The 26,953-nt window shown below is 39.2% G+C and overlaps 5 protein-coding genes across 8 annotated transcripts; 1 reads left to right on the top strand and 4 right to left on the bottom strand.

The window, feature by feature from the left end:
* Positions 1–624: 624 nt before the first annotated feature.
* On the bottom strand, positions 625–2,594 carry LOC113733270 (CST complex subunit STN1-like). 3 transcript variants are annotated; one of them, XR_011820863.1, is made up of 2 exons: positions 1,621–2,586; positions 625–1,227 (listed from the first exon to the last, which is right to left on the bottom strand). XR_011820863.1 is itself a non-coding variant. In XM_072064283.1 (2 exons), exons 1-2 carry the CDS (start codon positions 2,173–2,175, stop codon positions 1,146–1,148), a joined length of 522 nt encoding a protein of 173 aa, XP_071920384.1. In that variant the 5' UTR covers positions 2,176–2,594; the 3' UTR covers positions 625–1,145. The 3 variants fall into 3 exon arrangements, 1 of the variants encoding a protein (XP_071920384.1); XR_011820864.1 differs by having other exon boundaries at positions 625–1,224; XM_072064283.1 differs by having other exon boundaries at positions 1,736–2,594.
* A 1,065-nt stretch (positions 2,595–3,659) lies between these two features.
* LOC113733263 (uncharacterized) lies at positions 3,660–4,948 on the top strand. Its single transcript, XM_072064276.1, has 3 exons — positions 3,660–3,832; positions 3,953–4,136; positions 4,232–4,948. The coding sequence occupies exons 2-3, from the start codon at positions 3,971–3,973 to the stop codon at positions 4,630–4,632; spliced, it is 567 nt and encodes a 188-aa protein (XP_071920377.1). The 5' UTR covers positions 3,660–3,832; positions 3,953–3,970; the 3' UTR covers positions 4,633–4,948.
* A 366-nt stretch (positions 4,949–5,314) lies between these two features.
* LOC113716136 (homocysteine S-methyltransferase 2-like) lies at positions 5,315–9,506 on the bottom strand. Its single transcript, XM_027240436.2, has 7 exons — positions 8,908–9,506; positions 8,218–8,274; positions 7,894–8,123; positions 7,171–7,300; positions 6,822–7,025; positions 5,996–6,067; positions 5,315–5,675 (listed from the first exon to the last, which is right to left on the bottom strand). Exons 1-7 carry the CDS (start codon positions 9,103–9,105, stop codon positions 5,529–5,531), a joined length of 1,038 nt encoding a protein of 345 aa, XP_027096237.1. The 5' UTR covers positions 9,106–9,506; the 3' UTR covers positions 5,315–5,528.
* Positions 9,507–12,380: 2,874 nt separating this feature from the next.
* Positions 12,381–16,570, bottom strand: LOC113716127 (serine/threonine-protein kinase 52-like). 2 transcript variants are annotated; one of them, XM_072064267.1, is made up of 7 exons: positions 16,138–16,570; positions 15,595–15,927; positions 14,160–14,281; positions 13,759–13,967; positions 13,366–13,540; positions 13,104–13,238; positions 12,381–12,985 (listed from the first exon to the last, which is right to left on the bottom strand). In XM_072064267.1, the coding sequence occupies exons 2-7, from the start codon at positions 15,923–15,925 to the stop codon at positions 12,779–12,781; spliced, it is 1,179 nt and encodes a 392-aa protein (XP_071920368.1). In that variant the 5' UTR covers positions 15,926–15,927; positions 16,138–16,570; the 3' UTR covers positions 12,381–12,778. The 2 variants fall into 2 exon arrangements, with proteins under 2 accessions (XP_071920368.1, XP_071920365.1); XM_072064264.1 differs by having other exon boundaries at positions 16,176–16,570.
* Positions 16,571–18,405: 1,835 nt separating this feature from the next.
* Positions 18,406–24,622, bottom strand: LOC113716108 (sulfate transporter 3.1). Its single transcript, XM_027240407.2, has 12 exons — positions 24,082–24,622; positions 23,547–23,754; positions 22,889–23,060; positions 22,686–22,751; positions 22,151–22,264; positions 21,329–21,445; positions 20,678–20,804; positions 19,612–19,898; positions 19,297–19,487; positions 19,110–19,195; positions 18,925–19,001; positions 18,406–18,755 (listed from the first exon to the last, which is right to left on the bottom strand). The coding sequence occupies exons 1-12, from the start codon at positions 24,404–24,406 to the stop codon at positions 18,564–18,566; spliced, it is 1,962 nt and encodes a 653-aa protein (XP_027096208.1). The 5' UTR covers positions 24,407–24,622; the 3' UTR covers positions 18,406–18,563.
* Positions 24,623–26,953: the final 2,331 nt, after the last annotated feature.

Here is a 26,953-nt window from a genome sequence, read left to right as displayed (position 1 = left end):
TAGGCGTTGCTTTTCCCTTTTAATTTATCTACTGTAGGTTGTCCTTGCTACAACTTTGTTTATCGCCGCCAATCACATCATATGATTGCAAAACATAATAGGCAATCCAAATCATCAGGCTGTATAAAGAGCGGCCCCTGTTTTGAGTTTCCTATCATCCAGTGTTCGAGCTTTCAATGTCCAAGAGAAATCCCCCCCTTCTTCAATTACACAAAAATTATGCAAGAGAAAAGCAAAACAAAGATCGAATGAGAAGTGAAGCGTCTAACCCTTTCTATAGGGTGGTTTGCCATACCAGCATTGAACCGCAAATCAGGCTATTTCTTGTCTTCTAATTAAGATTGTGAAATAACAAAAGAGAGAGTATAAAAGTATGAATAGTGAAAAGTAATTCTATCCAATGACTTGGTCCAGTTGTCCAGATGAGTGGACTAGAGCTAAGATCTTGTCATTGTCTCTCCTATTCTCCATTTTTCAACCCAAACTCCACCACCTTGTTGCCTTGAAATCCTGAGGCTTGTGAGTTGTGACCTTGTGCAGTTGCGTTAATTAATCTACTAACCCAGTTATCATAAAAATGTAACTTTATCTACGTACTTAGAATCATCCCGGCATCACTACCAGTGCACATACGAATATAATACTATGACAAAATTGGTCTAACATGACGGCTATGTTTTCTGTCCGACAGTTATGGTACATATTTCCCTGTTCTATCCATGGAAACATAATCAGACTTGAGATAAACGCTAAATAGTAGCCTGCTCTGAACCACCTACAGACGCTTAAGCTACTGGCACCAATTAATCTTAACTCTTGTTTCAGATGGAGTGCTTGTTTGGTACCAGATGAGTCCAGCAGCTCCATAAAACTGGTTTGGAAGAAAACTCCCAACATGACTGTCTATTCTCCTGCTGGTTCAGTATGGTCATTAGGCATCACTAGAGCAATGATTTGGTGAATCAAGTAAACAATTACTTTTGTCTTGCTAATCTACATATTGAACTCAAACGTTTACTCCACAACTTCAAGAATCCAAGGCCTTCAATTTTCTGATCAGTCCATTCTGGAAACCAATCAGGGTAATCTAAAAAGTTTTGGAAATCCACATTCACTTGGTGGTCCAAATCCACATGTCTCCGCCTCTACCTCTCAACTCCGCAAATTCTTGCACATGATGCTGAACAGTCACTATCCAAAATACGGGCTAACAGCATGACCAGACTTCTACAGCCAAAAAAAAAAGAGATCAAAATCCATCCTATCACAGCGGTTTAGACAAGTACAAGTAAAAGAAGATGCTCCGAGCAGGGTACAAACTCAACCATACAATAATGACCTACAAGATCAGAGAGCACGGCAAAGGAATTACCAGAAAATCATAAAAGGGAACAATGTTATGAAAATGACAACATGAAAAAGACATACAAATTAAGGATTGAGTTTGATGTCTAGCAATTTATCCCCGCAATGAGATAAAACTGCGAAGATCCAATAAAGCAAAAGCACATAAGAAGGGAACTTAATCACCCTGCCCTCTTTAATTGGCCAAGTGCTAGAAAATCCAATAATAGAGGAGATGCAAACAATATTTCCACCAAAATAACAAATTTAACCTACCCAAATGGTGTCCGACTCATAATCCATTTGTCTCCCCTGAATTAAATACATCTGCATAGCAGAGTTAATAAAAGTAAATAAGTTGCAATATTAGTCGTAGCACTGGCGCGCCAACCTCATACAATCTAGCCAATGCAGAATCTGCATGTTGGGGTCCCTCTCCACGACAACATCAGACACTGAAATCTGAAGAGCGCCTCTGTAATCTGTGATCCTGCCGCGGACTCGAGCTAGAACGCCGAGTTGGAGATCAGAGGCAAAATCAGTGGCCGCTTGGGCAATTAGTCGAACATCCGATGGGTTGCGGCGAGAGAAGTAAGAGGAGTTGAGCTGATTGAGCCACAGAACACAGGAGATGCAGCCGGAGCCATCGTCAATCGTGAATTTGACGAACTTTCCCGGCTTGAGATCTCGGGTTACCACGATTCCTACAGTCTCCGCGCGCGAGAGGCGCTTGCCTCTGCGGAAGAAGGAAGAGGGGTCTGTCGGTGACGGCGTCAGTTTCAGGAAGTCGAAGGCCAAGAGCTTAACGTGAGTATTGTACAAGGCGTCCATAAGGGAAACGGAAGGTTGGTCTCTTTACCGCCAAAGGATGCTTGGCTTTGGCGGGAAGATTATATATTATATTTTAGTACTACTCGTACTCGTACTAGGTCTAATAATCTGGCGGTTCCAATTTAATGAGGATTTGGGCTCTCGACGCGGTTTCTTGTTCCCAACATTCCATTGAGTAAAGCCCTGCCGCCACACTTTCATCCATTTCGTTTTCACAATCCTTCCTACTGTGAAAGAATATACTAATCCATACAGAGTACTATAGAGTACAAAGTACTACAACTAATATGATGGACTCTTCTTTTACGTAGTTGTAATTTTCGTTTGTGTGAATCCTCAGCCTAAGCAAAGTCATGGCGCGTTAGCCAGGTACATGCACAATTTCCAATGATCAAGCTCGCTCAATAATAGGGGAGCAGCGATGATTCTTGAGTTTTTCTGATTGATAGGAAGAGTCCTTTTAATCAAATTATACTGACGTCGCATTTATACTGGCCATCCAGGAAATGACATATGCTACAAATGAGCAGAAACTAGGCCGTGGATCCATTCATTTCTGACAGCATGATATGATGAGAAGAATTATTATTAGTGCATTACATTCCTCAATTGGAAACGAAAGTCTCGAAGGCATGGGGTTGAAGACGCGAAATAAAGCTAAGTCACGTTATTGTGTTTGGGTTCAAAAAAAAACAAGAGGACCATTTATATATGAAGCAAAATACTAGTGACATTAGTCTTTGTTGTTGCAAAACAAGAGGAATGTAAGCTTGTGATGAATAATAAGAAATTTGCTTCGAGCCGTGAATTAGATTCACTTTCCTTTAGGTTAAATTCATCTTTTATTCTGTGCAATACCATAGACAAATTAATTCCCATTCTGATAAATTGAAGTATGCCTTGATAACACTTTGCATTAACGTTCGAGACCTTATAAAAGAAGTGCTTGGTGTAGTTTCTCAACATATCTATCTAGTATTGATCGGACATATATTTTTTACAGCAAATGAGCCCTCAACTGATTCTTTATAGACTTGGGAAGTCACAGGAAGATTACAACCATACAAGTCAATGCCTTCTCACTACTAGCAGCAGTCATTAACCTCGTGAAAGTGCTGGTATGATTGCAGCATTTGGAGGCCGAACCCTGATTTACATAGTTCTGCTATGGGTGACATTTCATCTATGGATCGGAGAAGCCGGAATTATTGGAAATGTGCTATCAGCTATGAGCCACTTTTGGCGGGAAAGCAATTTCTGTGCGATTTTCGGACAGAGCATTCGCCTCAATTTCCAGATTGGAATGCATCTCTTGCGGACCCGACAGATGCAGTAGCATTCTTTTTGTTTGTACCCAATATGAGACAAACTGTCACGAATATTGGGCCCAAAACTACACAAGAATGCAACAGCCAAGGCCCAAGCCCATTGAATGCTGGTCTCTTCAGAGTCCAGTGAAGAAGCGTTTTGCGTGGGAGTAGAAATCATCTGGGTCGGGTTTGGGTAGATCAATGACGATTCCCCCCCGACGTCGTTTTTCTGGAACTGATACGTACAAGCCCTAACTTCAAAGTTGAGATATCTTTTTGATTGTGGAGTTTCTTCCTACCTCCCTTTGATTCAATTGATAGCAATCCCCTAATTCTCCATCCAGAAGGTCAGTTAGTTTCTTCTCATGTCAAAGGCGTAATCAAATATTGCCCACAACCTTTTCTGTTTCAGTTTTTATATTTTTTTTCCTTGGAATTAAAATATGCCCGTGTTTGGTGTGCAACAGGGAAGAATTGCAGCAAATATGAAGAGGGCAGCGCCCTGGAGCGATGGGGAGGAGGAAGACGATGACCGTTCATCCTCCGATACTGATTCTTCAACCCTCGACACCGACACTGAAGATGAAAAAGATTCTACTGAGAAAACCGCTACTAAATCCAAAGCTTCCTCCAAACTCAAAGCCTCTCAAGGTCAGCTTAGCCGCTTTCTTCTTGTATTCATAACTAGCTGTTAAAGCTTGTTGAGTGGACATTTAAACAAAATCCTGACTTGGCTAACTCTACAGTTGAGTCGGCTAATAAGAAGCAGAAGCGCAAAAAAGGCATAGATTTGGAGGCACTGAGAAGGCATGGGTATAAAGGCGGACTATCAGTCATGGGGGTGCCTCCACCGAGGGAGGCCGTTGATGAGAAGCAGGATTGGTCCTGGTCGAAGGGCCTGGAAACTCGGGCTAAGGAGACTGAAGAAACTTTTACGGATAGGCAGATTACTAGAGCTGCCATCCTCCAAGGAGAGCAACTGTTGCCCAATGCTGCCTCATCTGCTAGAGACAAGAGGGAGCTGTCATTCTCACAGAAGGAGAAGAGGAAAAGAGACCTTGGTCAGGCCAGTAGGGGCAAGAATTATGTTGAAGAAGAGAAGAGGCTTTTGAGGGAGAGTGGGATTTACTCTGGCTTTGATTCTTGATTTGGAATATAGACACTGTCAATCTCTTATGGTGGTCATTTTTCTGCAGTCTGCACATGTAAGAACAACTTTTAGTTGTATCATTTCTGCAGTGGATCTCCCTGCCATGGCCATAGCATTTTAATGCTGTATTGCTCTCTCCACTCTCCAGCCAAATTCCTAACGGTTCCCCAACCTTTCTCCAATTGTGTACCTTCGTTATGTTGCTTGAATATTCCTCCATTGATCACATGGGATAAGATCTGGACTTTGTAAGATGATATGTAATCCCTCTTTTTGGTCGATTATGATGGTTATGCTACAATTTTGTTTCTCATCTTCATGAAGCCATCACTGTTGTTAATTGATTGATAGACGAGGCAATCTCATTGGGACTTTTGTTACTTGCAAAAATCGCAAGGCTAGTCTTTGCAGAAACTTCCATCAGCAGGCCGAAACTTCATGCTTCTTCTTAAGCAGCATTCTTTCAGAGATGTACCATGCAATTTCATTAGAAGCTCTCTCAATCAATTCTATTTCTGTATCCTTGATACCCATCAATGAAAATTCAGAGTTTTTTTTTTCCTTTAATATAAAGAGGCCATAGTATCTGCTATGACCTGTATCAGTAACCTAAAGAATAAGAGAGAGGGAGAGAATTCAGAGGTTCGGCTTAGTAAATGCAACATGGAATGCCAAAAGATTTCACAAAAACAGCTATATATAAATTTCCTGAACAACAGCTTAATGCTCAAGTGGCTGCCTTGACACAAGCAGCTGTGAAGAGCCAATCCGCGGGGTAGCCCGACCCCTTGATTCTTTAGCCTCAATTATGAGTATAACGTCAAACTACCCCTCTACCCATTTCAATTGGTGTCAAAATTTTCCAGCATCAGCCCATTCTATTAATTAATCTCCTAATGTGTGGGATATCTGAGTGTTCTATAAATTGCATTAATGGTGCTGGGCGTAGTTCTGCAGCAACCTCCAACAAGGGACGCCCCTACTTCACACCATTTATTCACATAGGATACGAAGTCTTCATCTGAAACCCCAGTGTTTTGCTGCAAGGGGAAAACAGCAGTCAGCAAGGACATACACTGTAAGCAAGTCGTACAAAGATGTCAAACAAGCAATGATATAGTATTTGACAAATGCAGAATAGTCAAAAAGAGGATCAGCTAAGTAACTATCGCAGTTTCTACACCAAATGATCCATTAAGCATGATTGTGTACCACTATGTCACAACATGGTTTGTGCATGAGTTAATACTTTCTCTACCAAAGTATGAAGACGTTCCCAACTAACAAACGCAATCACAAACAACATAAAAAGACAAATTTATTAGCCATGAAAATGAACCAAATATCAAGGAAAACTGACCACCCACTCCTTTCGATCAGCATCATAACTTTCACCACTATTTGGATATATAAGTATCGGTTTGGCTGTCACCTGAAGCAATCACAATTCCAAGATAAGAACTAAGCTCCAGAAATAATACCAAACAACAGTAACTAAAATTAAATATTAAAAAAAAAAAATTCAGTACCAATACAACAAGTTAGCATTTTATGGACAAAAGGGCTAAAGTCATAGCTTAACTAAGGTCAAAATCTCTGAATTGCTTAATCCCAAAAGAAAATTAGTAAACAGGAATTCTTTTTTAAAATTCTCAGAAGAGCATGGGCCATGGCTGAGAAGTTAGCTACTAAATAAAAAAAGTATACATCAGAACTTCCTTGTTCCTCTACCACCAATAACTGATTGTCAACTACAAATAAAACTGAGCAGAAATAGCTCATCATGGATGGACTCAAGGTCAAGACCCCAGATCTCCAGGAAGCTAGTGTTCATCGCCAAGATTTCAGAGGACCATAGAGGGTAATGATGAAAGTATAATAGGTACAGAAAAGTGAGGCAAAGCTGGAAGCAGTCATGGGAGGTAGGGATTATAGGAGGAGCTTTGCAGATTCTTCTTTTTGTTCCAAGGAGACGTGTGCTGAAAAGAGAAGCATTTGCATGTTTTCCCCTAGAATGCATCCATGAAAATTGATTAAAGAAACATCTGACAGCGGAGTTTTATGTATCAAACAGATGATGCCCAAGGTCTATATTGATAATTCTAACCGAAATGAGAAGGAAAGCGATTTGGAAAAAATTAGGAATAAAAGAGCAATAGCAATATAATATAGAAACAAAAGACTACCTTCTTAATGGAAAGAATCAGATCCTGAATAAATCTGGGAGGCGTACAGTTAATTCCTACAGCGACAACCTTCTTGCATGATTCAGCAATGGCAGCACATTCAGACAAAGAATCACCGCTGACAACATTTATACCATCCTTGGAATTGAAGGACAACCACGCAGGAATGTTTATGTCTTCTTCCTCGAGAAGCTCAGCAAAAGCCTGATCAAAGGGAATGGGGATTCTTGTCAATACCAAATTGCTTACCTAAAACTACTCAAAACAACTCTCTTTTCTTGATGAACATGCAACAATAACTAAAAATGGAAACAGGTTTACCAAAAATCCTCATCAGTTTAGCCATTACCTGTGCTTCAAGCTTATTAGGTACTGTTTCAAAAGCTATTAGATCAGGACCAGAGTCTGCAAGAAGCTGAACCCTTTTTCGGTGAAAGTTCTTCAAAAACTCCAAACTCATAGCATCACCATAGTCCCCACTGTAAGTGTTGGAAAAAGGAAATTAAAATCAAAACCTCAAACGTGTCAAGTGGAGTTTTAACATGATATAAAGTTATTTTTCTGAGAGATCTTTCTTGTTGTCAAGGCCATCAACTTCAGATATGTCTGCCTACACACTGTTCATTGAGATATCTCACAGGAACAAAAGTTATTTCTATTTTCAGCCATACCTAGAAGGATGTGCATTGCAGTTAGGAGTATGTTGCAAATATAATTTGTCAAAACATGTTTCTTAATTATTATGGATAATATTTAGAAAGGGGATAGGGAGGAGACCAAAGGAAGCTCGACCAAAGGGATAGGGAGTAGGGACAGAAGGGTGGAGCGGTCCTTTGAGTTTTTGTTTGCAAACCCAGCTAGTGGCAGGACCTTGTCACAAAGTCTTGGATGTTCACCACCTACTAAGCTTCGCAAAAGGTTTCCAGTGAACATACTCTTCATTACTTTAGAGAATCTTTAATAAAGCAATACTAATCCCAGGTTAAAATTCAAGTACAGTCAAAGAGAAAAGAACCATATGGAGTTATTTGGACTCAAATAAAGCATAGAAATAGTTTAAAGACACAATCACCTGTATTCAGAACCATCAGCTAAATAAGCTCCATAACTTCCCACAGATGCAGCAACTAATATAGGCCGATGTTTGAGAACTTTACCATCAGCAGGATACTCGGTTGAGTTCTTGTGGCATCTATCATAGTATATACTCCGTGCCTCACAAGCTATTTCAACACTTCTCTTGAGCAAAACTTCACTTTCTTCTTGAGAAAATCCTCTGGCCTTGAACCCTTGGATGGTAGCCTGTTCAAATTGATTTCTCCCTGAGGTTCAACTTCTTATTCACATATTACGATACAGATAGACAGATGGCTTGACAACTAGGGGAAGGGTTTACCTGGTAAGATGCTGTAATTATTACGTCGGCACCAGCTTCTAGGTAATCAAGGTGGACCTGCTCAATAGATTTCTACTTGGTCATGCATAGACAACGATACATACCAGCAACAATAAGCGAGCAACATTGTGCTCATATGTAGATAGAAAGTAATTAATTAGTAGTTAACAATCTCAACAATAATCACATGCTGCTTGTAGAACTGCAGACATCTTATCCACTAAATGAAATCCATGATGCTTGGGAGCGAAGAGAAAAGTAAAATACACATCGGCCCAATGTTTGCTCAAACTTCTGATCAAACCCACACCAGAAAGCTTGGAAGTTGGAACAGATTAAGCGTAACCTTAGAAATTGAAAGTTTCAACTATCAATTGGCCCACAAGTCTGATCAAATTGACACCAGACAGCTGACAGTGCAATTCCACATTTTATCCAAGTACATCTTAACTATGCAAATTCTCGCACCCTAATTCTCTCCCAAACATGTCTACATCCTAACTATCCGCACACAAACTGACAGCATTTCCAGACTGCTGGCCTCCATCACACGGTTCCATTTAAAATGAAGAATCCAACCGCAGAAATAACAAAACCTCAAGCTATACGGGAAAAATATGAAGGATTCCGGAACTAAAATAATTATATGAAAATATGAAGCAAATCATCAGTCACGTGAGCGTATTTTACCGAGCGAATGAGGTGAGGGGAACTGTGGAGACATTTGGCGCTCCAGAGAGGATCGTTGAGGTCAGCGCCGTGTCGTTCGAGTTCCGTCGCCAAGCCGCCGTCAATCACCGCTACGCCGCCGGATTTACTCAGGAAATCTGAAATCAACGATGACGACGATGACCCGGGATTCTCAGCAGCGTCGTCGACAGGTCCCATTCCGTACAAACGGAGCCAAAAGATGCAGAGGTTTTTGTTCGGTTCCAAGTTCCACTATCAGAGGTACAGTGGATGGGCTTACTTAAAGGTGTAGGCGGAGGAGTACCCAGCTCCAATCCAATCTATAGATTTTGGGACAGCCCGCTCCGTGTGTGTATTTGTAGAGAAGACTGACGTGTTTTCCGCGTATTAACACACGTGCTGAACCAGGTAACTTGATTTAACTCGATTACATTTAATTAAACTTGAGTTCGAGACCAAGGTAAGCTAAAGTCGAGCTCGAATTCGAGCTCAATTTCTAAAAAGTTCAACGAGTTTAAACTCGAACTCAATTATTTTATCTTGAGTTGAGCTCGACTCAAATGCACCCTTAGCACAGAATTTTCATTCTGACCTCTCAACCTCGATACGACACACTAGGATCTATTCATTTTTGTCAACATGCTCAGCCTACTTTATAATTATGTTTGGATAGAGATTATTTGTCAAAATTTATTTGCTTGCAATTTCAATATATTTTTTAATTATTTTTTTATTTCATCTGCATTGAATAAAAAATTAGTACTATAATTTTTTTTTCAAAAATTTATCCAAAATAATCTATTATCCAAACATACCTGTTTAACTCGTAAGTCCGTGGATTTCTTGATTCATACGTTCAAGCTTTTTTCCCTTGAAAACCCAAAAAAAAAAAAAAAGAAATTTTTTTGCATATGTCCTCAAAACTTTATCACGTTGTTGACTTTCTTTAGATGAATGAAGGTGTTACCATTGGCAATGGGTCGACGACGTACGAATCCATGATCAATGTAAGTACTAATATCTTCTTTAATTGGAAAATAAACTCATTAATACTACTGCCTGCAGAAGCCATCATTATCCATTCCAACGAGTGCACACCCGGTTTTGTAAACGGTCTTAATGCGGCAAATCGTATCTCAAACTTACCTTCTTCTTGATGACAAACGTTAAAGAATTCTACGTCATTGCGGGGGGCAGAACAAATAATGCGTGCCCTAAGACTAGGCTTATACTAGAGCCAAGTTCCAGTCATTGTAATCATACGAGCAAAGCCCAAACGTTAGTGTCTTCATGCGTGGGTTGTGATCTGAGTATCCGCCTCCCTTCAATTTGGAAAGCATATATAAGCAAATTGACGCAGACTTTTCCAGGAAGAGAGGAGCATCTGTAGATCAAGATGGAATCATGATAGAGAGACTTGGTGGAAACCAGAATTAATACCTCAACACGTTTCTCAGCTCAACCGGTGTCCATTTCGTTGGAGAGCATATCTGAGGTTTCCAATTCCAGATAGATATTCAACAATGCTAATATGCATTATGATAAGAGTATTTGCGTCTGGTTGGATTTTGGAGCTCAGCCTCGAATATTTAAGAGATCTTCATGTGGCATGCCATTTAGTTTCCTATATTCCTTCAACCTTTTCTAAACTTTTTTTCTTGTGATGGTGCATCAATTAATGTCATAGATTCTTGGCAGGATGATAGGGATATAATTATGCATTTTATTTGTGGTTATTTGGTCTTAATTTTGGCAGTTTAGTATACAAAGTATTGGATTTCTGCTCATAATTAGTATTTGTGTTAATTACAGGCAATTAGTGTTGAAAGTGACGAAAGGGAGACAAAATCCAGAAGACTCTAGCCTCTAAGGCGTGGCCACGCCTTAGAAGGTAGACGAAACCGAAAGACGGACCATGATCCACGTGAACCCGAAGCACTGGATTGGAACCTTGAAACAAAAGTTGTGGGCCTCCTAACCCTTTGAAGACGACTGGCGGCTACAAAAGGCGAAAAAGACCAAAAGAAAAGGGGATTTTGACGTTTTGTGATTTGGGGAGATTAGCTCTAGTTTTCTTATTTTTGTTCCCTAGCCGTCAGACGTCGGGAGACCTTTTCGTTTTCACACTTGGTCTTGGATTTTTCTTCTCTCGGCTTTTGCTTTATCATTGTGAGTGGCTTAGCGGCCGCATTGTTTTTCACTTCGTCTTGGGTTCAGCAAAAACTTCATGAAAACTATGAATTGCTTCGTCGTTATGTGGCAAGGCTGAATCTTTTATCTAGTTGAGGAATAAATCAAGGATTGGAGCACCATAACTGTGAGATCGTTTTAATTGTTTTATTTTTGATTTATATGTTCATGGGTATTTGATTATTCTCTATTTTTCCCTGAGTTATTACTGTTTAGATTTATTGGATAATTAGGCCTGTTATTCGATTGTCTAAATAATTGATAGCCAATTAGGATGTTGGCGCGTCGCCTTTAAGTATCTTGATTAGTGGCAAACGAGACAATTTCACCGCCTCGCAAGCGGTTTAATTTGGATCGTGGGGATAATTAATCTAGCCTAAATAAACCCGCATGTGTGTTTGTCATATAGAATTGGGTCTTTCTAATTCCTAATGCTGTGGCTACATTAAATCCTGTGAGCATTCCTGGGGTTGTCTAATCACAAGAGGGTAGTTTATGAGCGTCTCTTGACTACCATAAAATTAAGGAAAGATTGGTGGTTGGGTGCGTCGCTTGACCACTATAACCAGTTTATTCGTGAGTATATGAATTGTCCCTTGTATCTGTGATCAGTTGTGCGTTTCGGTGCCAAGATTAATTCCTTGACTAGGTTGTTTTAATTAATTGTTATTTGTGTAGTTTGGTTCCTGCTATCTTAATCAACTTTAAATTTCAGTTTTTATTCCTTTTTAATTAGTTGGTACTACTGCTAAAAATTCCCCCCCATTTTCCTGTGTGATTTGCCTACCTGTTCCCTGAGGAGACGACCCTACTCACCACTATACTCATTCAGTTTTGGTAGTAGGTCTAATAAAAAATTTTATTTTTGGTGGTTTGACACCCACCACAAGACAACAGGATGCTCACTGGAGAGTGGAAAGGCAATATTAGAAAGAACTTGGGAGAGAGGAGAATCTGTGCGCTAGCAACAAGCTGCATAACTAAAGGGAAAGGGTTTTCCGTTGCCTGCGGTAGAAAAATAAACCAGGAGATGATAAACTAACGTTTTTTTGGAGCTACAAAGAGATAATTTTACTTCCTCAAAGGAAAACATACCGGAGATTCAGAGAACACTAGTCTGGTAAGGTAACAAATCTAATCTTCTGATTCTCTTAGAATTTCCCAACAGCAAAGTAGTAGTTAGTAGTGTCAGGTAACTAAGTAGTAATCTAAAATCGTTCGTTCTCTTCTTGCTCAAAAAATTAATAGTAGTACGTAGTTATCTAAGAATGTGCAATAACAGCTTAATTTCCAATGCTAACTTGCATCATATAATAATAACAATTCAACTTTTATGCTTACTGTTAAAGAAATCTAACTGACATTGTATGTACTCAGTTCTCGACTGCTGGAAAGGATGACAAAACTGGTAAAAGAATCCACAAGCTCCATCCATATCAAATAACACTACTATTATGACAACCGGTTGACCACTATATCTGCAAGTGAATGAATTTCAGGTGCAAGACTAATAAAACTAAAGTGTCTACCTACTGAAACCCTCAAGGATTCTCCAAGATAAAAACACGTTCCAAGAGGAGTATAATCTAACTATGTGTCTTCTTGTTGGTGCAGGACAGCAAAGCTAAAAAGGCAAAGCCTGCACCACAGGGATGCCTGATCTCTAGCTGAGTGCACTAGGTCAGGGACCCCGCTTCAGGCCGAAACAGAAACACCCACGAGCCTGGTCTTCAGGTATCATGCCACCCCCCTTGCTAGTATCTATGGCCTCTAACAACCTCACAACCTCATCCATCTCAGGGCGTTTATCTGGATTCGCATCCCAGCACTTTCTCATGACACTCGCTAACGCACCAGGGCAACATCTAGGAATTTCCGGTCGCAAATTCTATCAAAACAAGCAGACAAACGTTTGTCAGAATATCTAACAGGAGTATTCTAAAGGAAGAAGACAGTGTAGAGCATAAAAGAATCGCTCACTAGCACTTTTCATATTTAACACAAACCTGATTAACAACTGCAGAAGACAAGTCAGCAAAGCTCAGATTAGGATAAGGCATGTCACAGCAGTAAATTTCCCATAAGCATATGCCGAAGCTGTACACATCGCATTTCCTATTGTACGGCTTGCCATCCAGGACCTAGAAGATGGTTTTGACGTCATTAGAGATTGAGCTGCTTACTCAAAAAGGGTTTTAGTACTAAAATTATTCACCCTGCTTCCTTTAGCAATCAAGGAAGAAATCTATTTAAACAAGAGATGCATACCTCAGGGGCCATGTAACCAAGGGTACCAGTTTCTCCAGTCATGTCCCTTGGATTCTGAGCTTCAACTCGAGCAACCCCAAAATCAGCAATTTTTAAAGTCCGATTTGCGTTGAGCAACATATTTTCTGATTTAACATCACGGTGCACAATTTTTTTGGAATGAAGATAACTTAACCTGCAAAGTTGGAAAGAAAAGAAAAAAGTTAAGACCCAGATAAAGAAACACTTCATTCCAATTAGACTGTTACAGTTATACCCTGGTTGAGACCCAGATAAAGAGACACTTCATTCCAATTAGACTATTACAGTTGCGCACCAGAAAGATAGAAAAATTAATAAAATAATAAACAGCCCCCAATCAATATCAATTATATAAAACAATAGCCGTCTCACCCTCTTGAGAGATCCAAAGCAAGTTGGATCACCACCTTGAAAGCAAGCTTCTTTCTATAATTTCTGATCAAAAATCTTTTTAACGTCCCACCTGGAAGGTATTCTACAACAACACAACAAGCTCTAGATGGTAGGGAGTTATGATCATCCGCTGAGTTGCTTTTCACAGGAATCTTAAGATTTGATGTTCCCATTGAAGCTCCAACAAACTGCATGAAATATTGAGGATATCAGGACAAGGGAATTCATTACCATGTTAGGGAAAGAAATCACTCTTTAGATGCCATAAAGATGCCATCAAGAAAGAAAGAAGAATCCAAGTAAGCTTTAAATTCACCAAAAGTTTGCTAAACAAAGTCACAGTTCCGAGAGGAAATTAAAGTTTGGGAGTAAGAACAAACCTTTGTCACATTAGGATGGTCAAGTTTATGCCAAACAGCAACCTCCTTCTGAAATGAATCACGAAGAATACAAGTTTCCTCCTCTGTTGCAATACCATCCTCTCCCCAGTCCAATACCTTCACTGTTTCAATTAAAAATCACATAGTAGTGATAATTGCTAAGAGAAATAAACATCACCATAGTAATTAAGCTCTATTAGTGAATCATCATAGAAACTCGAAAACCAAACAATAACTGTGGTTTGTGAAGCTAAAACATAAACTGATGATATAGCCTTGACATGATACATCACAGGATAACTCATGAAACTGCAACGCCTATTTGCACTCATGCAATCAACAAGAATGTGCAAATTCATATTAAGAATACAATATCCAGAGTATACGTGTGTATGTGGTTACCCCCATGTATATTTGTGTTCTTTGACTATGCGGCCATGATACAATACCCTTGTGATATTATTCTTCATCTAAAGCAGGAAAAAAGCATCCGCGGTTTTATTAACAACATTACTATCTCTGTTGTTATTCATTCACCAATTCCTCCCCCCGAAGCCATTTACTTTACCTAGAAAGTGCCAAGATTTTCCTGCTTCTTTTCTGGGTAGAAATAAAACTTGTCTGGAACCATTAGTTTACCGTCTGACAACCAGAGAACAACTTGTTTAGTCTCGGGCAGTGCTTTTCTGTGGAAACTACGAATCCAAGGTTTTAGCTGTTGTCCTCAGACCATTGATTTCAAAACTACAATAACCAAGTCGTTATATTCTTTCCAAAAGAATCAAGGGATTTCGATTCTTATTGCTGTGATTTGCAGGGGTCAGGCGTTTCCTTCAGCAAACCAATGTTAAGGCATGTTAATGGGTAAAACAAGAAGCAATGTTTGAGATTGAGTGAAAAAATTGTGCAGCTTTTACCAGGTTTACAAACTTTTGGATAGATACTAAAAATTTCAGTAACTGTTTCTTCACCAACCAGCGTCAACTAACGTGGTAAAATCCATTGCTACCACCCGGGCAACAACAGTTTTTTTTTTTTTTTGTCGCAACGATAACAATTGTATAATTTACTCTAGCCTGATCTGATCTACGGGGAGGGGGAGTCGACGGGGAGCCCGGTCGAAGGAAGCCACCCCAAGGGGAGGGGGAGTCAACAGCTTTTGAGAAAGCATGCAGGACACATTCAGTGGTAGAGCAACAAGTTAACAACAGAGCTAGTGATCCAAAACCAATATTTGATTAAGTGCATGCATAGTAGCAAAACCGAATCACAACTTATTAAACCTGTCCTTATCAGTAAAGATGACAAAAGGCACCATTTAAAAAAAAAAAAAAAAAACTCAAAACTGGGCACTAACTCAAATCGTGGGGACAAAATTCATATCGGATGTCCATCCTGGTACAAGAATCCAAGAGAGAGAACGTATAGAAATTACCTGCCACATCAAGGCCATCGTAGACACCTTTATAGACGGTTCCATAAGTACCATGAGCAATAACATTCCTGATATCCAACTTAGCTAAATCTATTTGCCACTCCTCCTTCACGTGGGCTTCTCTCCCCGTCGTCGACCAACTCCGGTTTCGAGTTAGCTGCTTCTCAAATTGCACGTCCCACTTCTTGAAATCAATCATATCTGCTCTCACAAGCATATCTTTACTGCTCAAACTACCCAACCCCTTCAACTTTGATACCTCTTCTTTGCTTTCGCCATTCTTGGCCCTCTCATCAACAACTTCCCCTTCATTGCCTTCCTTCGAATCCATCCCTTAAATCCACCGAAGTAAAGCTAAATATAGGAACTTTTATTTTAAAAAAATCAAATCTAATGAGTAGTATACTCTACAATCTGCTTCAAACTTGCAGATACTCAGTTGATGCTTTTATAGGAGCGAAATTGCATGATAGATAAACAAACAAGTATCAGAAGTACTAACATCCAATTAGGAAAAGGACATCCTACCGCAAGAGAGAATACCTAAAGCAAAAGCGGGAACAGGAAAAGATTAATACTACCTATATCGGTTTATCAAGAATACTCGCACCAAAAAAAAAAAAAGGCCGAAGGAGGGGAGCCTTGAGTAACGAGGATTTGATAGGACAGCTAAAAGAAAGAAAGTGAGGCTTATGTGGAGAAAGGGACCACAAACAGTCTCGTGTATCGTCTCAAGACTCTTCAACGCGCAAAAGCGGAGTCGAGGAAGCTGAGTTTGTGGAGGAGTAGAAGTGTCCAACAAATTGAAGTTCTAATTGTTACGGCAATCTGTGAATCCATTATACATGGGTAATGTTGACGACGATTTGATGGTGGTGGGAATCTTGTGCTGTCATCTGTGCTGGGTTTCCTTGATTGACGAATTGGGCTGCTGTTCAATTGCTGCCCTTCCTGTGCTGGCAGCAACTCACTGGGCCATCCCCACACCCAACACCAGTCCAAGAGTTTTGTTAACAATTTATGATATTTGCAACTTTTGAATATTCTTGACTTAGATTGAAAGAAAAAAAAACTCACGATCACTTCGTAATTTGTCGTGTTTTAACTTTTATTTTTTATTTTTTTTTGTCGAGTTAACTTGATTAAGTTTTGGGATAATTTCAATGACCTCCACGAGGTTTCTATCTATTTCACTGATCTCACTTTAGGTTCCAAAAATCACACTAATCTTTCTTGAAATTTTTTATCTTGTAATATTTAGATCCAATTAATAATTAAAAAGTAATATTATAAGAAAGCGAATAATATGATTCTACCGTTGCCTCTCATCTTCTATGCTATTTAGCTAAACTAATATAAACCTATACATCAAAGGAAAAACACTATAATTTACTCTTTATTATCGGAGATCAAATCACATATAAAATCAAAAAATAATATATCATTTTATATGTTCCATTTAATGTAAAATTCAAATTACTCTTTTTTGTTATAGACCTATTGTCGATCATGATCAATAACAAATAATTAAAATATTTGTAATCAAAATATTATAAAGAGCGAACTTTAATACCACAAAAATCTCAATAACCGGTCTTAATATGTTAACCAGAATACTTTCTTAACCAAGGCCCAGGTAGGCGGCAAAAGATCATGGGCTGCTTTTGCAGGCCTAGAGTCTAAACTCCAACCTTGGCATGTCCAGTTAATTGCTTAATAGCCCAGAAAGAAGAGAACAGGAAATATTTATATGCGTCCTGATTGGTTGCAACTTGCAAACAGAAACTGTTAACATGGCCACTATCACACCGCATGGAAGAAAGATTACATTTACAGTACGCGGGAAGATAACTCTTAGAAATTACACAACCCTTCCTTTTCGTCTTGATGTGACCAAATTCACCCTCAGGAGTATCCAAATAACCAAATTGCCCTCGCATGGTTGTGGTCAACAACAATATTCTAAATGCGAGAAAAAGGATATGATTGCAGGTGTAATCTCTTTTTTCTGCTTCTTGGCGCCAAAATAGCTGGTGGTATAAAAGCTTCAGGCGCCAAGAACCAACTGTAGTATCATTATTGTCGCGAAAACTAAACTAGCTTTTACAAGAGAGAACTCAAGGAATCAAAGCATCTGCTGTTCGTGATCCTTCATCCGGCGAAGGATCTAGATATTAAGGTGCTTGATATATAGCTGTTTGGGCTCCATCAAAATCAATATAGGTAAAAGTTCAAAACTTACTGTGGTTTATTGAATCTAGTTAGAAGTTTTCTAAGTATAGATTGCTTATAAAAGTAGCCCAAAGAAAGGATCCTGAATTGTAGCTGTTGATTGTTCAATGGAGATGAATCTGAGGTCGCGTCAGTTGCTGACTAATCGTTTGTTTATGGAGGAATAATGTACTGTTTGGATATATGTGATGATGATCTAATGCACTTCTGGTGAGATTTTAGCAGAAATAAAGATGATTGATGATTGACTAGGGACTTGGTCAGCATAAATCTATGAGTTATTCATGTCTTATGTTAGAAACTTGTTGCCACTGAGATTTGGCTGAGAGAATGGAACTTGTCTGTTTGCTTAGCTTCATCATCATGTCTCATATTTGGACGTTTACATCTTCTGAACTATATGGCTTTGAATGATTAGATTCCGAGACCATTTGTAAACTGTGTCAGTACATTTTCTCAATTTTTAAGGCCTTTTTTTTTTTTTTTTTTTATTATGGGGGCTGAAACTGTTATCAAATTCATCAATCGAGGGGAGGGTAGTTTAATTTTCAATAATATCAGAGAATATTCAAGAGTGAATTGTCAAAAACATTGAGGGAGGTTTCTGAAATTATCCCGAATTTAAAACCACGTATTAACTGAGCCATGTGGCCAACATTTTCTGCATCGAGATGATAGAATTTATCTGTGGTTGTGGAAATTTGAAATCCTACAGCTACACTTCAAACGTCAATTTTTCAAACATTATTGCTCCACTTTTCTGTTTCATGATCCGTCGCAGGCTTTGGCTTGTATGTGTGCAGCCAGGAGTTGCATGCTCCAACAGCCTCTCCAACAGTCAGGAAGATCCACTCCTGCCCTATTGCCTCGATAAATTTCGCCTTGTTGAGTTTCTTCATCACCTCTGCTCCGGGATTCGCCAATGCAAGCTATGTTAATTGAAGAAAACAAACCAGCGGGATTCAAATTAGTATTAAGATGAAGGAATACTTGAAGCAAGTCATTTTTATGTCACAGTCACAGAGATTTGTTCCAACTATATGTGCACGTGAAAGGCAATTAAAGATGTACGCGAGCAAGCAAGCAAGCAAGTTCTACCTTCAGCCCTCTTCTATCGATGTTCTTCTTAACCTCTTGTAGCATACTAATCCCGCTGGTATCAACGTTTCCAACGGCTGCCCACAGAGGATTTGTGACATGATCAGTGCTTATAAATTTTAGAATATTTGGATAACGCTTTTTTGCAGGACAATTAACATTTTGTTGCAACGACTTCTACTTACCACTCATATCAAGTATAAGAAATTGCAGGTTGCTATCTCCGCTGGATTTCAATTTATCTTCCTCTTCATCGATCCATCTTGAAAGTCTATTGGCCAGACCATCGTAAAGCAACGCTAGATGGTTAGTGTCTCTAATCGAGTTTTTTTTTTTTGGAATAAATAATCCACTGAGTAGTATGTATATTACCTTTCTCGCAAGTAGCTTGAATTGGCAAAGTAAATAGGTGCATCAATTTCCAGTATGAGTAGCCCAGGGACGTTTCTGGTGTCGGGGTATTGATCCACATTACGGTAGATGTTAGTATCTGGGATGTTACCAAGAGCCAGCGTCCTTGGTCTTGCAATAAACAGCAATACCCTTAGCAAAGAGAGTGCAACCTGCAGTGCATTACGTGAACTCGAAATCAAATCGTAGCGGCCGCCGCCGATGAGAGAGTGATAAATAAAACGACGTCCACCAGAGAGAAATTTACGAGAGAGTGATTGTTTTAGCGGTACGTACCGCGATGACTAAGCCAATCTCGACGCTGCCAAAAACCACCCCAACATAGGCACTCACACACACGAAGAAGTCAAATTTGTCAACTTTCCACAGATGAATTGCTGCTTCGTAGTCTATAAGGCCGAGCATGGCGGCGATTATGATGGACGCCAGCACCACAATTGGGGTGTAATGGAAGAGTGGAGTCAGGAATAACAGTGTCAGCATCACTGCGAATGCCATAACAATGTTGGACACCGCAGTTTTGCATCCCGCGTTGAAGTTCACAGCTGATCGCGAAAATGGTCCTGAAGTTTGTTTGTGTCACCCAAAAAAAAAAATGGAGAGTCCTTAGGTGCCATCAAATAAGTAAATTTCAGGCGAGATAAACATCTGACATTTGTAAATAGAACAAGCCCTAATGCAATATTCAGTTGTCTAATAGTAGTAATTAATGCGTCCTCCTCTGCGACAGCTGCTATATAAATCATTAATAGTATTTTAACATAAATCAGTCTTTTAATCTAATTTTAAGCTTATCCCTAATTTTAGATATATTTATCCCTAAAAAGTGAACACTCTGTGCAATTTTTTACAACTGAGGCGTTTATATTGTGTTTGTAATTTTGAAAATTACAGCAATGTTTTTTTTTTAAATTACAGCCCTTTTAATCTAAGAGGGAAGGGAAGCCTAAGGAGGCTGTGGTAGGGGGCTAATGGGTATACAGACCCAACTAGACCAAGGGAGTGCTTTGGCACAGAAACCTTTAGGTGAGGTTTGAACCCTCACCTACAGTCCAAGGAGGGACTTAAACCACTCCCTGGTGGCCACTGAGCCATTGGCCAGTGGTTGAAAATTACAGAAATGTTGAGTTGTGTGATTAATGTGTCCTTCCGTGAGACAGCCGCATAATTATTATTTGGTCCATACAAATTATGCTATGGATTTGACAAGGATATATGGTGAAAAATGTTGCTTATTATTTTTTTTTTTGGTAGGACTAAAAAGAAGTGCAGAATGGCGTATACAATTGGTTAATATCCTGCTGTATAATTATAAAAATGGTGGGTGGCGAGTGATCAATACCGGTAGTTAGATAACAAGAAGTGCAGGAGCCCACAATGTTCATCATCCCAAAAGCAATCATCTCTTTGTTTCCATCGATATTGTAATTCTTGAACATGGCGAAGCTTCTTCCGACCGCAATTCCTTCCTGTACCCAGAAATAAACGACCAATCAGGCTGCAATTTAAACATTATCAGGATAAGCTTATCTGTCACACATTCCAGTGAAAATTAAAAGGTCCACCCTGCCAGCTTCTTCCAGGTTCAGGTAGAATTTAGTTCTCCCTATGACGTCCCATCGTCGACTAGCTAGCTTCCCTCTTTACGAAAAGATTTATGATTGGGCCAGTGGTGCATGCTCTAATTCCTTTTCTACAAGTGAGTGAGTGAGGATCTGACTTTAATTAATCAATTGAAAAATGACGTACAGCCAATCTCGTAAATTTTTAGATATCCAAATTTCACTTGCGTTGAAGTTTTCAAGGCAAAATTTAGACCAAATGATTTACAAAACCTAGTTCTACTCAAGTTTTTGCTGACTATCTAACTGTAACATATTGCCTTGATGTAAATGTTCGAATTGGATGGAATAATATAGTTAGGCAAGTATCCTTTCAGAAGGGAAAATAAAAAGAAAAAAAAAAAGTTAGGCAAGCGGGGAAGGAAGCTTACAGCAAGAGCGATGACACCCGTGACTATGCCAGTTTTGATTGCTGTCGACAAAAATGGTGATCCAAACGCCAGGTCCATTATCGAAGGCGGATTTAATCCTTTCTTCAAGTGTCCTATCTGTGTATACATAAATGCATACTTCTAATATATACCGTAAACTCAGAAACAGCTTATCGAACTTTTCACGCAGAATAATTACGACAAAGTGAACAAATTGCTAGCACACCCGGATTTCCAATCATTCATGCCCATGGAACACAAACAATAATATCTATTTGCCGGACCCACCGCTTCAAGGGGAAGTATCGTTTAATGTTTTCGTCGGAAAAAGGCAATCATTATTGGTAAAACAAAAAAAAAATGGCCCACCATTTTCTTTAATGCACTAACTAACAAATGGTCCAAAGATAGAACAACTGGCTACTCGAATCATTTATCCCAAAAAGAGAAGAAAAAAAATAACCCGAAAGGGACATAGTGCCAAAAAAAAAAAAATGCATGTTTGCCGTGCTGGGGAGGGAAAAAGGAAAAAAAAAAAGAAGAAGATTACTCGAATCATTTGCATGAGGATGGAGAAAGATGCAGAACCCAAGGGATAAATAATTATTTCATCTCATCTACTTCAAGTAATTACCGTAGATTCGATGATAAAGATGTGACTAATGGAAATAGCTAGGCGGTGGCCCCCATGCATGCATGCTTTGCTTTGCTAAATGGCCAGCCTTGCCTAAGTCGGTGAGTGGAGATTTGAAAAGCAAAAAGAAGAAAAGAAAGAGATGAAACAGACAGCCAAAGAGAAGGGCTTGGATTGGAAGGGCTCACCACTTCAACACCATGTTTTTCAGCGTGTGTGAGGAACACCAGAAGACTTCCCAAGATTACAGTTGTTAGCGGAGCCATCGCCGATATCCAGAACAGCCACGGCTTCCTTTTACTCTGCGCACGTACGAGGTCAATCAAACATCAGTCATTACAATAATGGTGATAGATGTTCATGAGTCGTATGATCATATCCTCAAAAAAGAAAGCTCTTTAGAGCCATTTGAATTTTTTTTTTTTTTTTTTTTTGGCTCTATAAGTTCCCTTTAGGGCATTTTAACACGATATGGTTTAACAACTAATTTGCTGAAATCGTGATTACAAAGATGTCTTTTAGTATTTAACATGGTGCTTTAAGGAAAGGTAGAAGAAAAGGTACTTACAATATTTGAACCTAAATTTTTAATGCCTTAGAGTCTATCCATCGTTTGGAAAAAAATCCAATAGGCAATTTGACAATTTCATCGGATTGATGATTGATGATGCACTTTCTAATGATTGGTTGGTGTTGTGGGTATTAAATTACAGTAGTACTTACGAAATATCTAGCCAGCAGCAGGTAGAAAAGGAAACAGCCTCCCAACACAGCACTTTCCCATCTCCACTGCAATACATTATACATCACCATTGCCGTTAGGAAAACGGGATCCCAAAAAGGTCTTTGTAGTTGGTGAAAAATTATTACTTGTAGTATCAGTCTCAAACATAGACCTATTTCCTACCATAAATAATAAAATATACCTGGTGGGTTTGACTGAAAACAGAACGCATGACGGAGACAACATCGGTCTCATGAGTGAAATGGTCCAGCCCAAGAACGGCTTTTAGCTGTTGGAGGCACACCACAGTAGCAGCACCTGCCATGAACCCTACTATGGTTGCGTGCGATAGAAAATCCACAATGAACCCTAACCTGTATCAACATCATGATAATAGAGTATACGGCAGTTAAGAAAAGAAAAAAGACAACTTTTCATCAAATCCAATTGGTGAAAACATGAGGTTCTAATACAATACCAAAAGTGGATTATGTTCTAATCCTTCCTTCTACCCTCTAGTTGTATCAGAAGGAGTCGTGAAAATAGCTACCAAACAAATTCCTACTAAATTCTGGCGCTCTCCGGAATTTTTCTGTCTGCGAGTAAACCTGCATGAACATGTGTGTGCTTTGGTGTCCCAGCATGTGAGCCAGAGTATGCTAAAATTAAATTTCAACCGTCTGATCGTACTAACTATTCGATCAAACAGAAAGCTTAATTTTCTTAGGACTTTTTTGTGTGCTTGCAAGCCGAAGAATTTTAGGGACTTCATAACTGACAGCAATAAGGAGACGAAATTTTTTTTTTAAAAAAAAAAAAATTACTGCAATGAGCTAGTGCACAGTAAGTTTAAAACCAACCTCACAATGCCCAAAGCTGCTTCGAAGACCCCGGCGAAGAACGTTGCCGTGAAAGCCAGATGAAGATAAAGTGCAGGATTTTCGGCTGCATTAACTTCGCGCCCCAACATGGAAGCTGTGAGAAGGGATGCAACCGCTACAGTCCCCACTGCTAAATCTCTGGAGCTTCCCATGATTGCATAAACCAGCGGCGGAACGAAGCTCGAATCTTGGAAATGAAACAGTTAAGCAAAAGCATCAATCATCACATGATTTATTTGATTCTCTTTTCGAAAAATGTCAAGGGGAGGGGCGGAAAGGAAGTCGCAGGAAGTAGGGCACGTACGGGACAGCGACTATCGAACTCATGATGAGCGTCATAACTAAGACAAAAGAACAAAGACCTAATTTTATTACTTGGGTGCATGTATTGTACCGAGCATATACTCCTAATAATCTATGTTCATCTAAGTTAAACTCCAAGCGATGTTAATGCTCTTTGCCTTCGTCAGAATAGTATATAGGACAAAGCTTGCAAAATATAGAGCACACTCACAAAGGCCAAGAATCGGGGGCAAGTTGGCAAGCTTTGCATAGCTTATCCCCTGAGGTATGGCAAGGCTGGCTATGGTGATTCCAGAAACGAGGTCGGACTTGAAGAAGTCCAAGCTGTAGCGGGGACCCCATTCGAGAATGGGGAAGAGGTACTGAAGGCCTAGGATGAGCTTCCTACCAGGTGGCTGGTTCTTGAATTGGCGTAAGGGATCATCAGGAAACAAAGTCTCCTTGACGGCGTTCTGGAGTGATTTTAGAAATGGTTGTGGTGGTGGAACAGCAGCGCGATGTGTGCTCTCACCATTCATGAAGTCGGCGTTGCCCATTTCTGCTCTCTCCGTCTTTTGGTGAAGGATTCTCTAAACTCACTTCGACGGGATGCCTTAAGAAGGAGCAGTATGGGTGCCAGTAGCTAGTAGTGATATTGTGGAATCGCAGCAGTATGATTCTGCGATTCCTGCTTAAAGTGGCCAATCTAAAGCAGGTTGACTTGGATTTTTGTGGATCGGATTTGGAGAGGCGGTGTTGGCGTAGTAGTGAATGTGGCATGGGGAAAGCTTTATAGGAGAAGAGGTGGATCAGTACGTAACAGTAACACCTCCAGCTCACTCGCAGGAACGGATGAATCCACTCAAAGTGGTCTGTGGGGCCAAATTCCAATATCACTCACAAATTCTTGATTGTGTAATGTCACACTTAGACGTAGTAGCACAAACATTTTACCGAGGATGTCGACCGCAGGCAAGTGCAATTTTTTATTATTAATTTTTTTTTGGGTAATAATGGTGGTGGTGGGAGGGGGGAGGACCTGCTAGCTAACAGAAACAGCAGTTAAAACCGGGAAGAAAAGTGGCCGGTTGTGACGAAACTTTTTTTTTTTTCGGTGGGGTTTTGTTTTGAATCTTGTTGTATGCATCCCATCTTAAGTAAACAATTTTTCGTTGTATCTTTTATCTGATTAATCGGGCACCCGGTTATGACTTATTTCCAACGTGGCTGCCACTTAGACATGGTTGACTATTATTGACTGCCGTCCAATTCTATTACAGCTTCTTGAGTAGCTGTAACAAGAAAAGTTGCAAGAGTATTAAGAAGGGGAGAGGGACTTGCTAAATCCTGCATTCATTCTTTTCCTTCCTTTTTATTTGGGTAATATTTGGGTTTTACCACTTCCCGGCTTTAGGTTCATACTCGGCAAAGTTGATAATTGAGCATGTGCTTGTCAATTAGGAAAGGCAGAGAATCATCTGATTTTATAATTTATCTAATTGAGAGTTTTTATTTGCTTGTTTGGTTATTATTGTTTGGGCAAGGCTAAGTGGTACTTGCGTTAGAGAGAAGTTCAATATGGGATTCCCCAATCCTCTCGGCCAGTGGATATACAGTAGTCGAGATTTAGGCTAATCGAGTCGAAGAGGTTGATATTTTCGAGATGGAAAATCCCTAGTAATTACTGATTCCACACCGGTTTTCATCAAGATCATCCCCGGAGATCTCTTCAAATATGTTTATCTTGATGCAGTATTAAGGGAATCTGAATAGGGAATACCGTGCGAGCAAAGAACTATGCCGGTATCTCGACAATGTCGGTCCGAAGTCCTGTGATTGTAACGAGAAGAAAGCACTTGTTTCCTCCCATATCATATCACTCTCAGACTTTAAGTTAGTTTCAAAAGTATTTAAATAATTTGGCTAAAGAAACTAGACAAGGTTCAGTTGCCTTAACAATGGGGAAAATGGAGCATTTATAATAGGTAGGAAGCCGGACCTGTAGGCTGATACTATTTGTAAGGTGAGTATCTCGATGGTAATTATGATACTAATGTGTGCTAAATCACGTCAATTACATCAAGTCTCTTCTGGGGACCCCAAAAGGCAGATCATCCATTCCCGGGGGACTCAACTTCCGTGGGGTAGAAGCTGATGTCAAGGGATTTGCCAACGTTGCGGTCCTGGTCCCGCGAATACATAATTCTCGATTCCCTAGCGATACAAACTACAATCTCAGCTGATTTTTTGAGCGTTCTTACCCTTCGTTTAGTAGGAGGGAATGCTCAGAATGAAAAAAATCTTTCCATTTAGAATACATTTCGACCCCATAACGTTGGAGGAAAAAATTTTATTATTCCAATATTTAGTAGACAAGTCTTTTTTATCGAAATCGATAAATAACCCACACACACACCCACCTAATTTAAATAAAAGCAGGAGTTAATCGAAGAATGGCCCGAAAGTAATTTAAGGGGAACCCATAAAGAACCACTATTCAGCCAATTGGTAACTGAACAGGGTTCAAAATAGAATATTTATTTAGTTTCTCATGTTTGATATAATCAATATTTAGATAGTAGAATGAAATATACTATAGTTTATAGGACGTAATATATCTTATTACTTTTTTATTTGTTCTGTAATAGCATTTGTCTGTTTATGTAAAATTTTGATATTTTTACTTTGAAAATAAATGACGATTGACACAAATTTCTTTAATTATAATACTCTATTCATTTTAATATATAGATTTTTAAGTTGAAAGTTTGCGTTTACTAGCAATATAATTAGCAACGTAAAATATAAATTACATGAAGTCAAAGAATAAAGTATATTAAAATATTTGTTTCATAGTATAAAAGAAAGAATTTATTTTAAATACAAGAAAATTACATTGCAATATTAGTTGAATTTAAAAATAGTTTAAGATATCATGATGCAGTGTAAAATTTTATAAAGATAAATTTGACATCATACTATTTAGGCATTCTAGGATAAAGGTGAAAAAAGTTTTCCCCAAATATGTTTAAAGAATGGAATTTAAGAAAAAGGATTGGAATGAACATTTTAGGGGAAAGAAATTTTCCATTTAAATAAATCAT

The sequence above is a fragment of the Coffea arabica genome, chromosome 1e (genome assembly GCF_036785885.1).
Source record: "Coffea arabica cultivar ET-39 chromosome 1e, Coffea Arabica ET-39 HiFi, whole genome shotgun sequence".
NCBI lineage: Eukaryota > Viridiplantae > Streptophyta > Magnoliopsida > Gentianales > Rubiaceae > Coffea > Coffea arabica.
The sequence above is the reverse complement of the archived record's forward strand: the minus strand, read 5'-3'. Positions and strand labels throughout refer to the sequence as shown.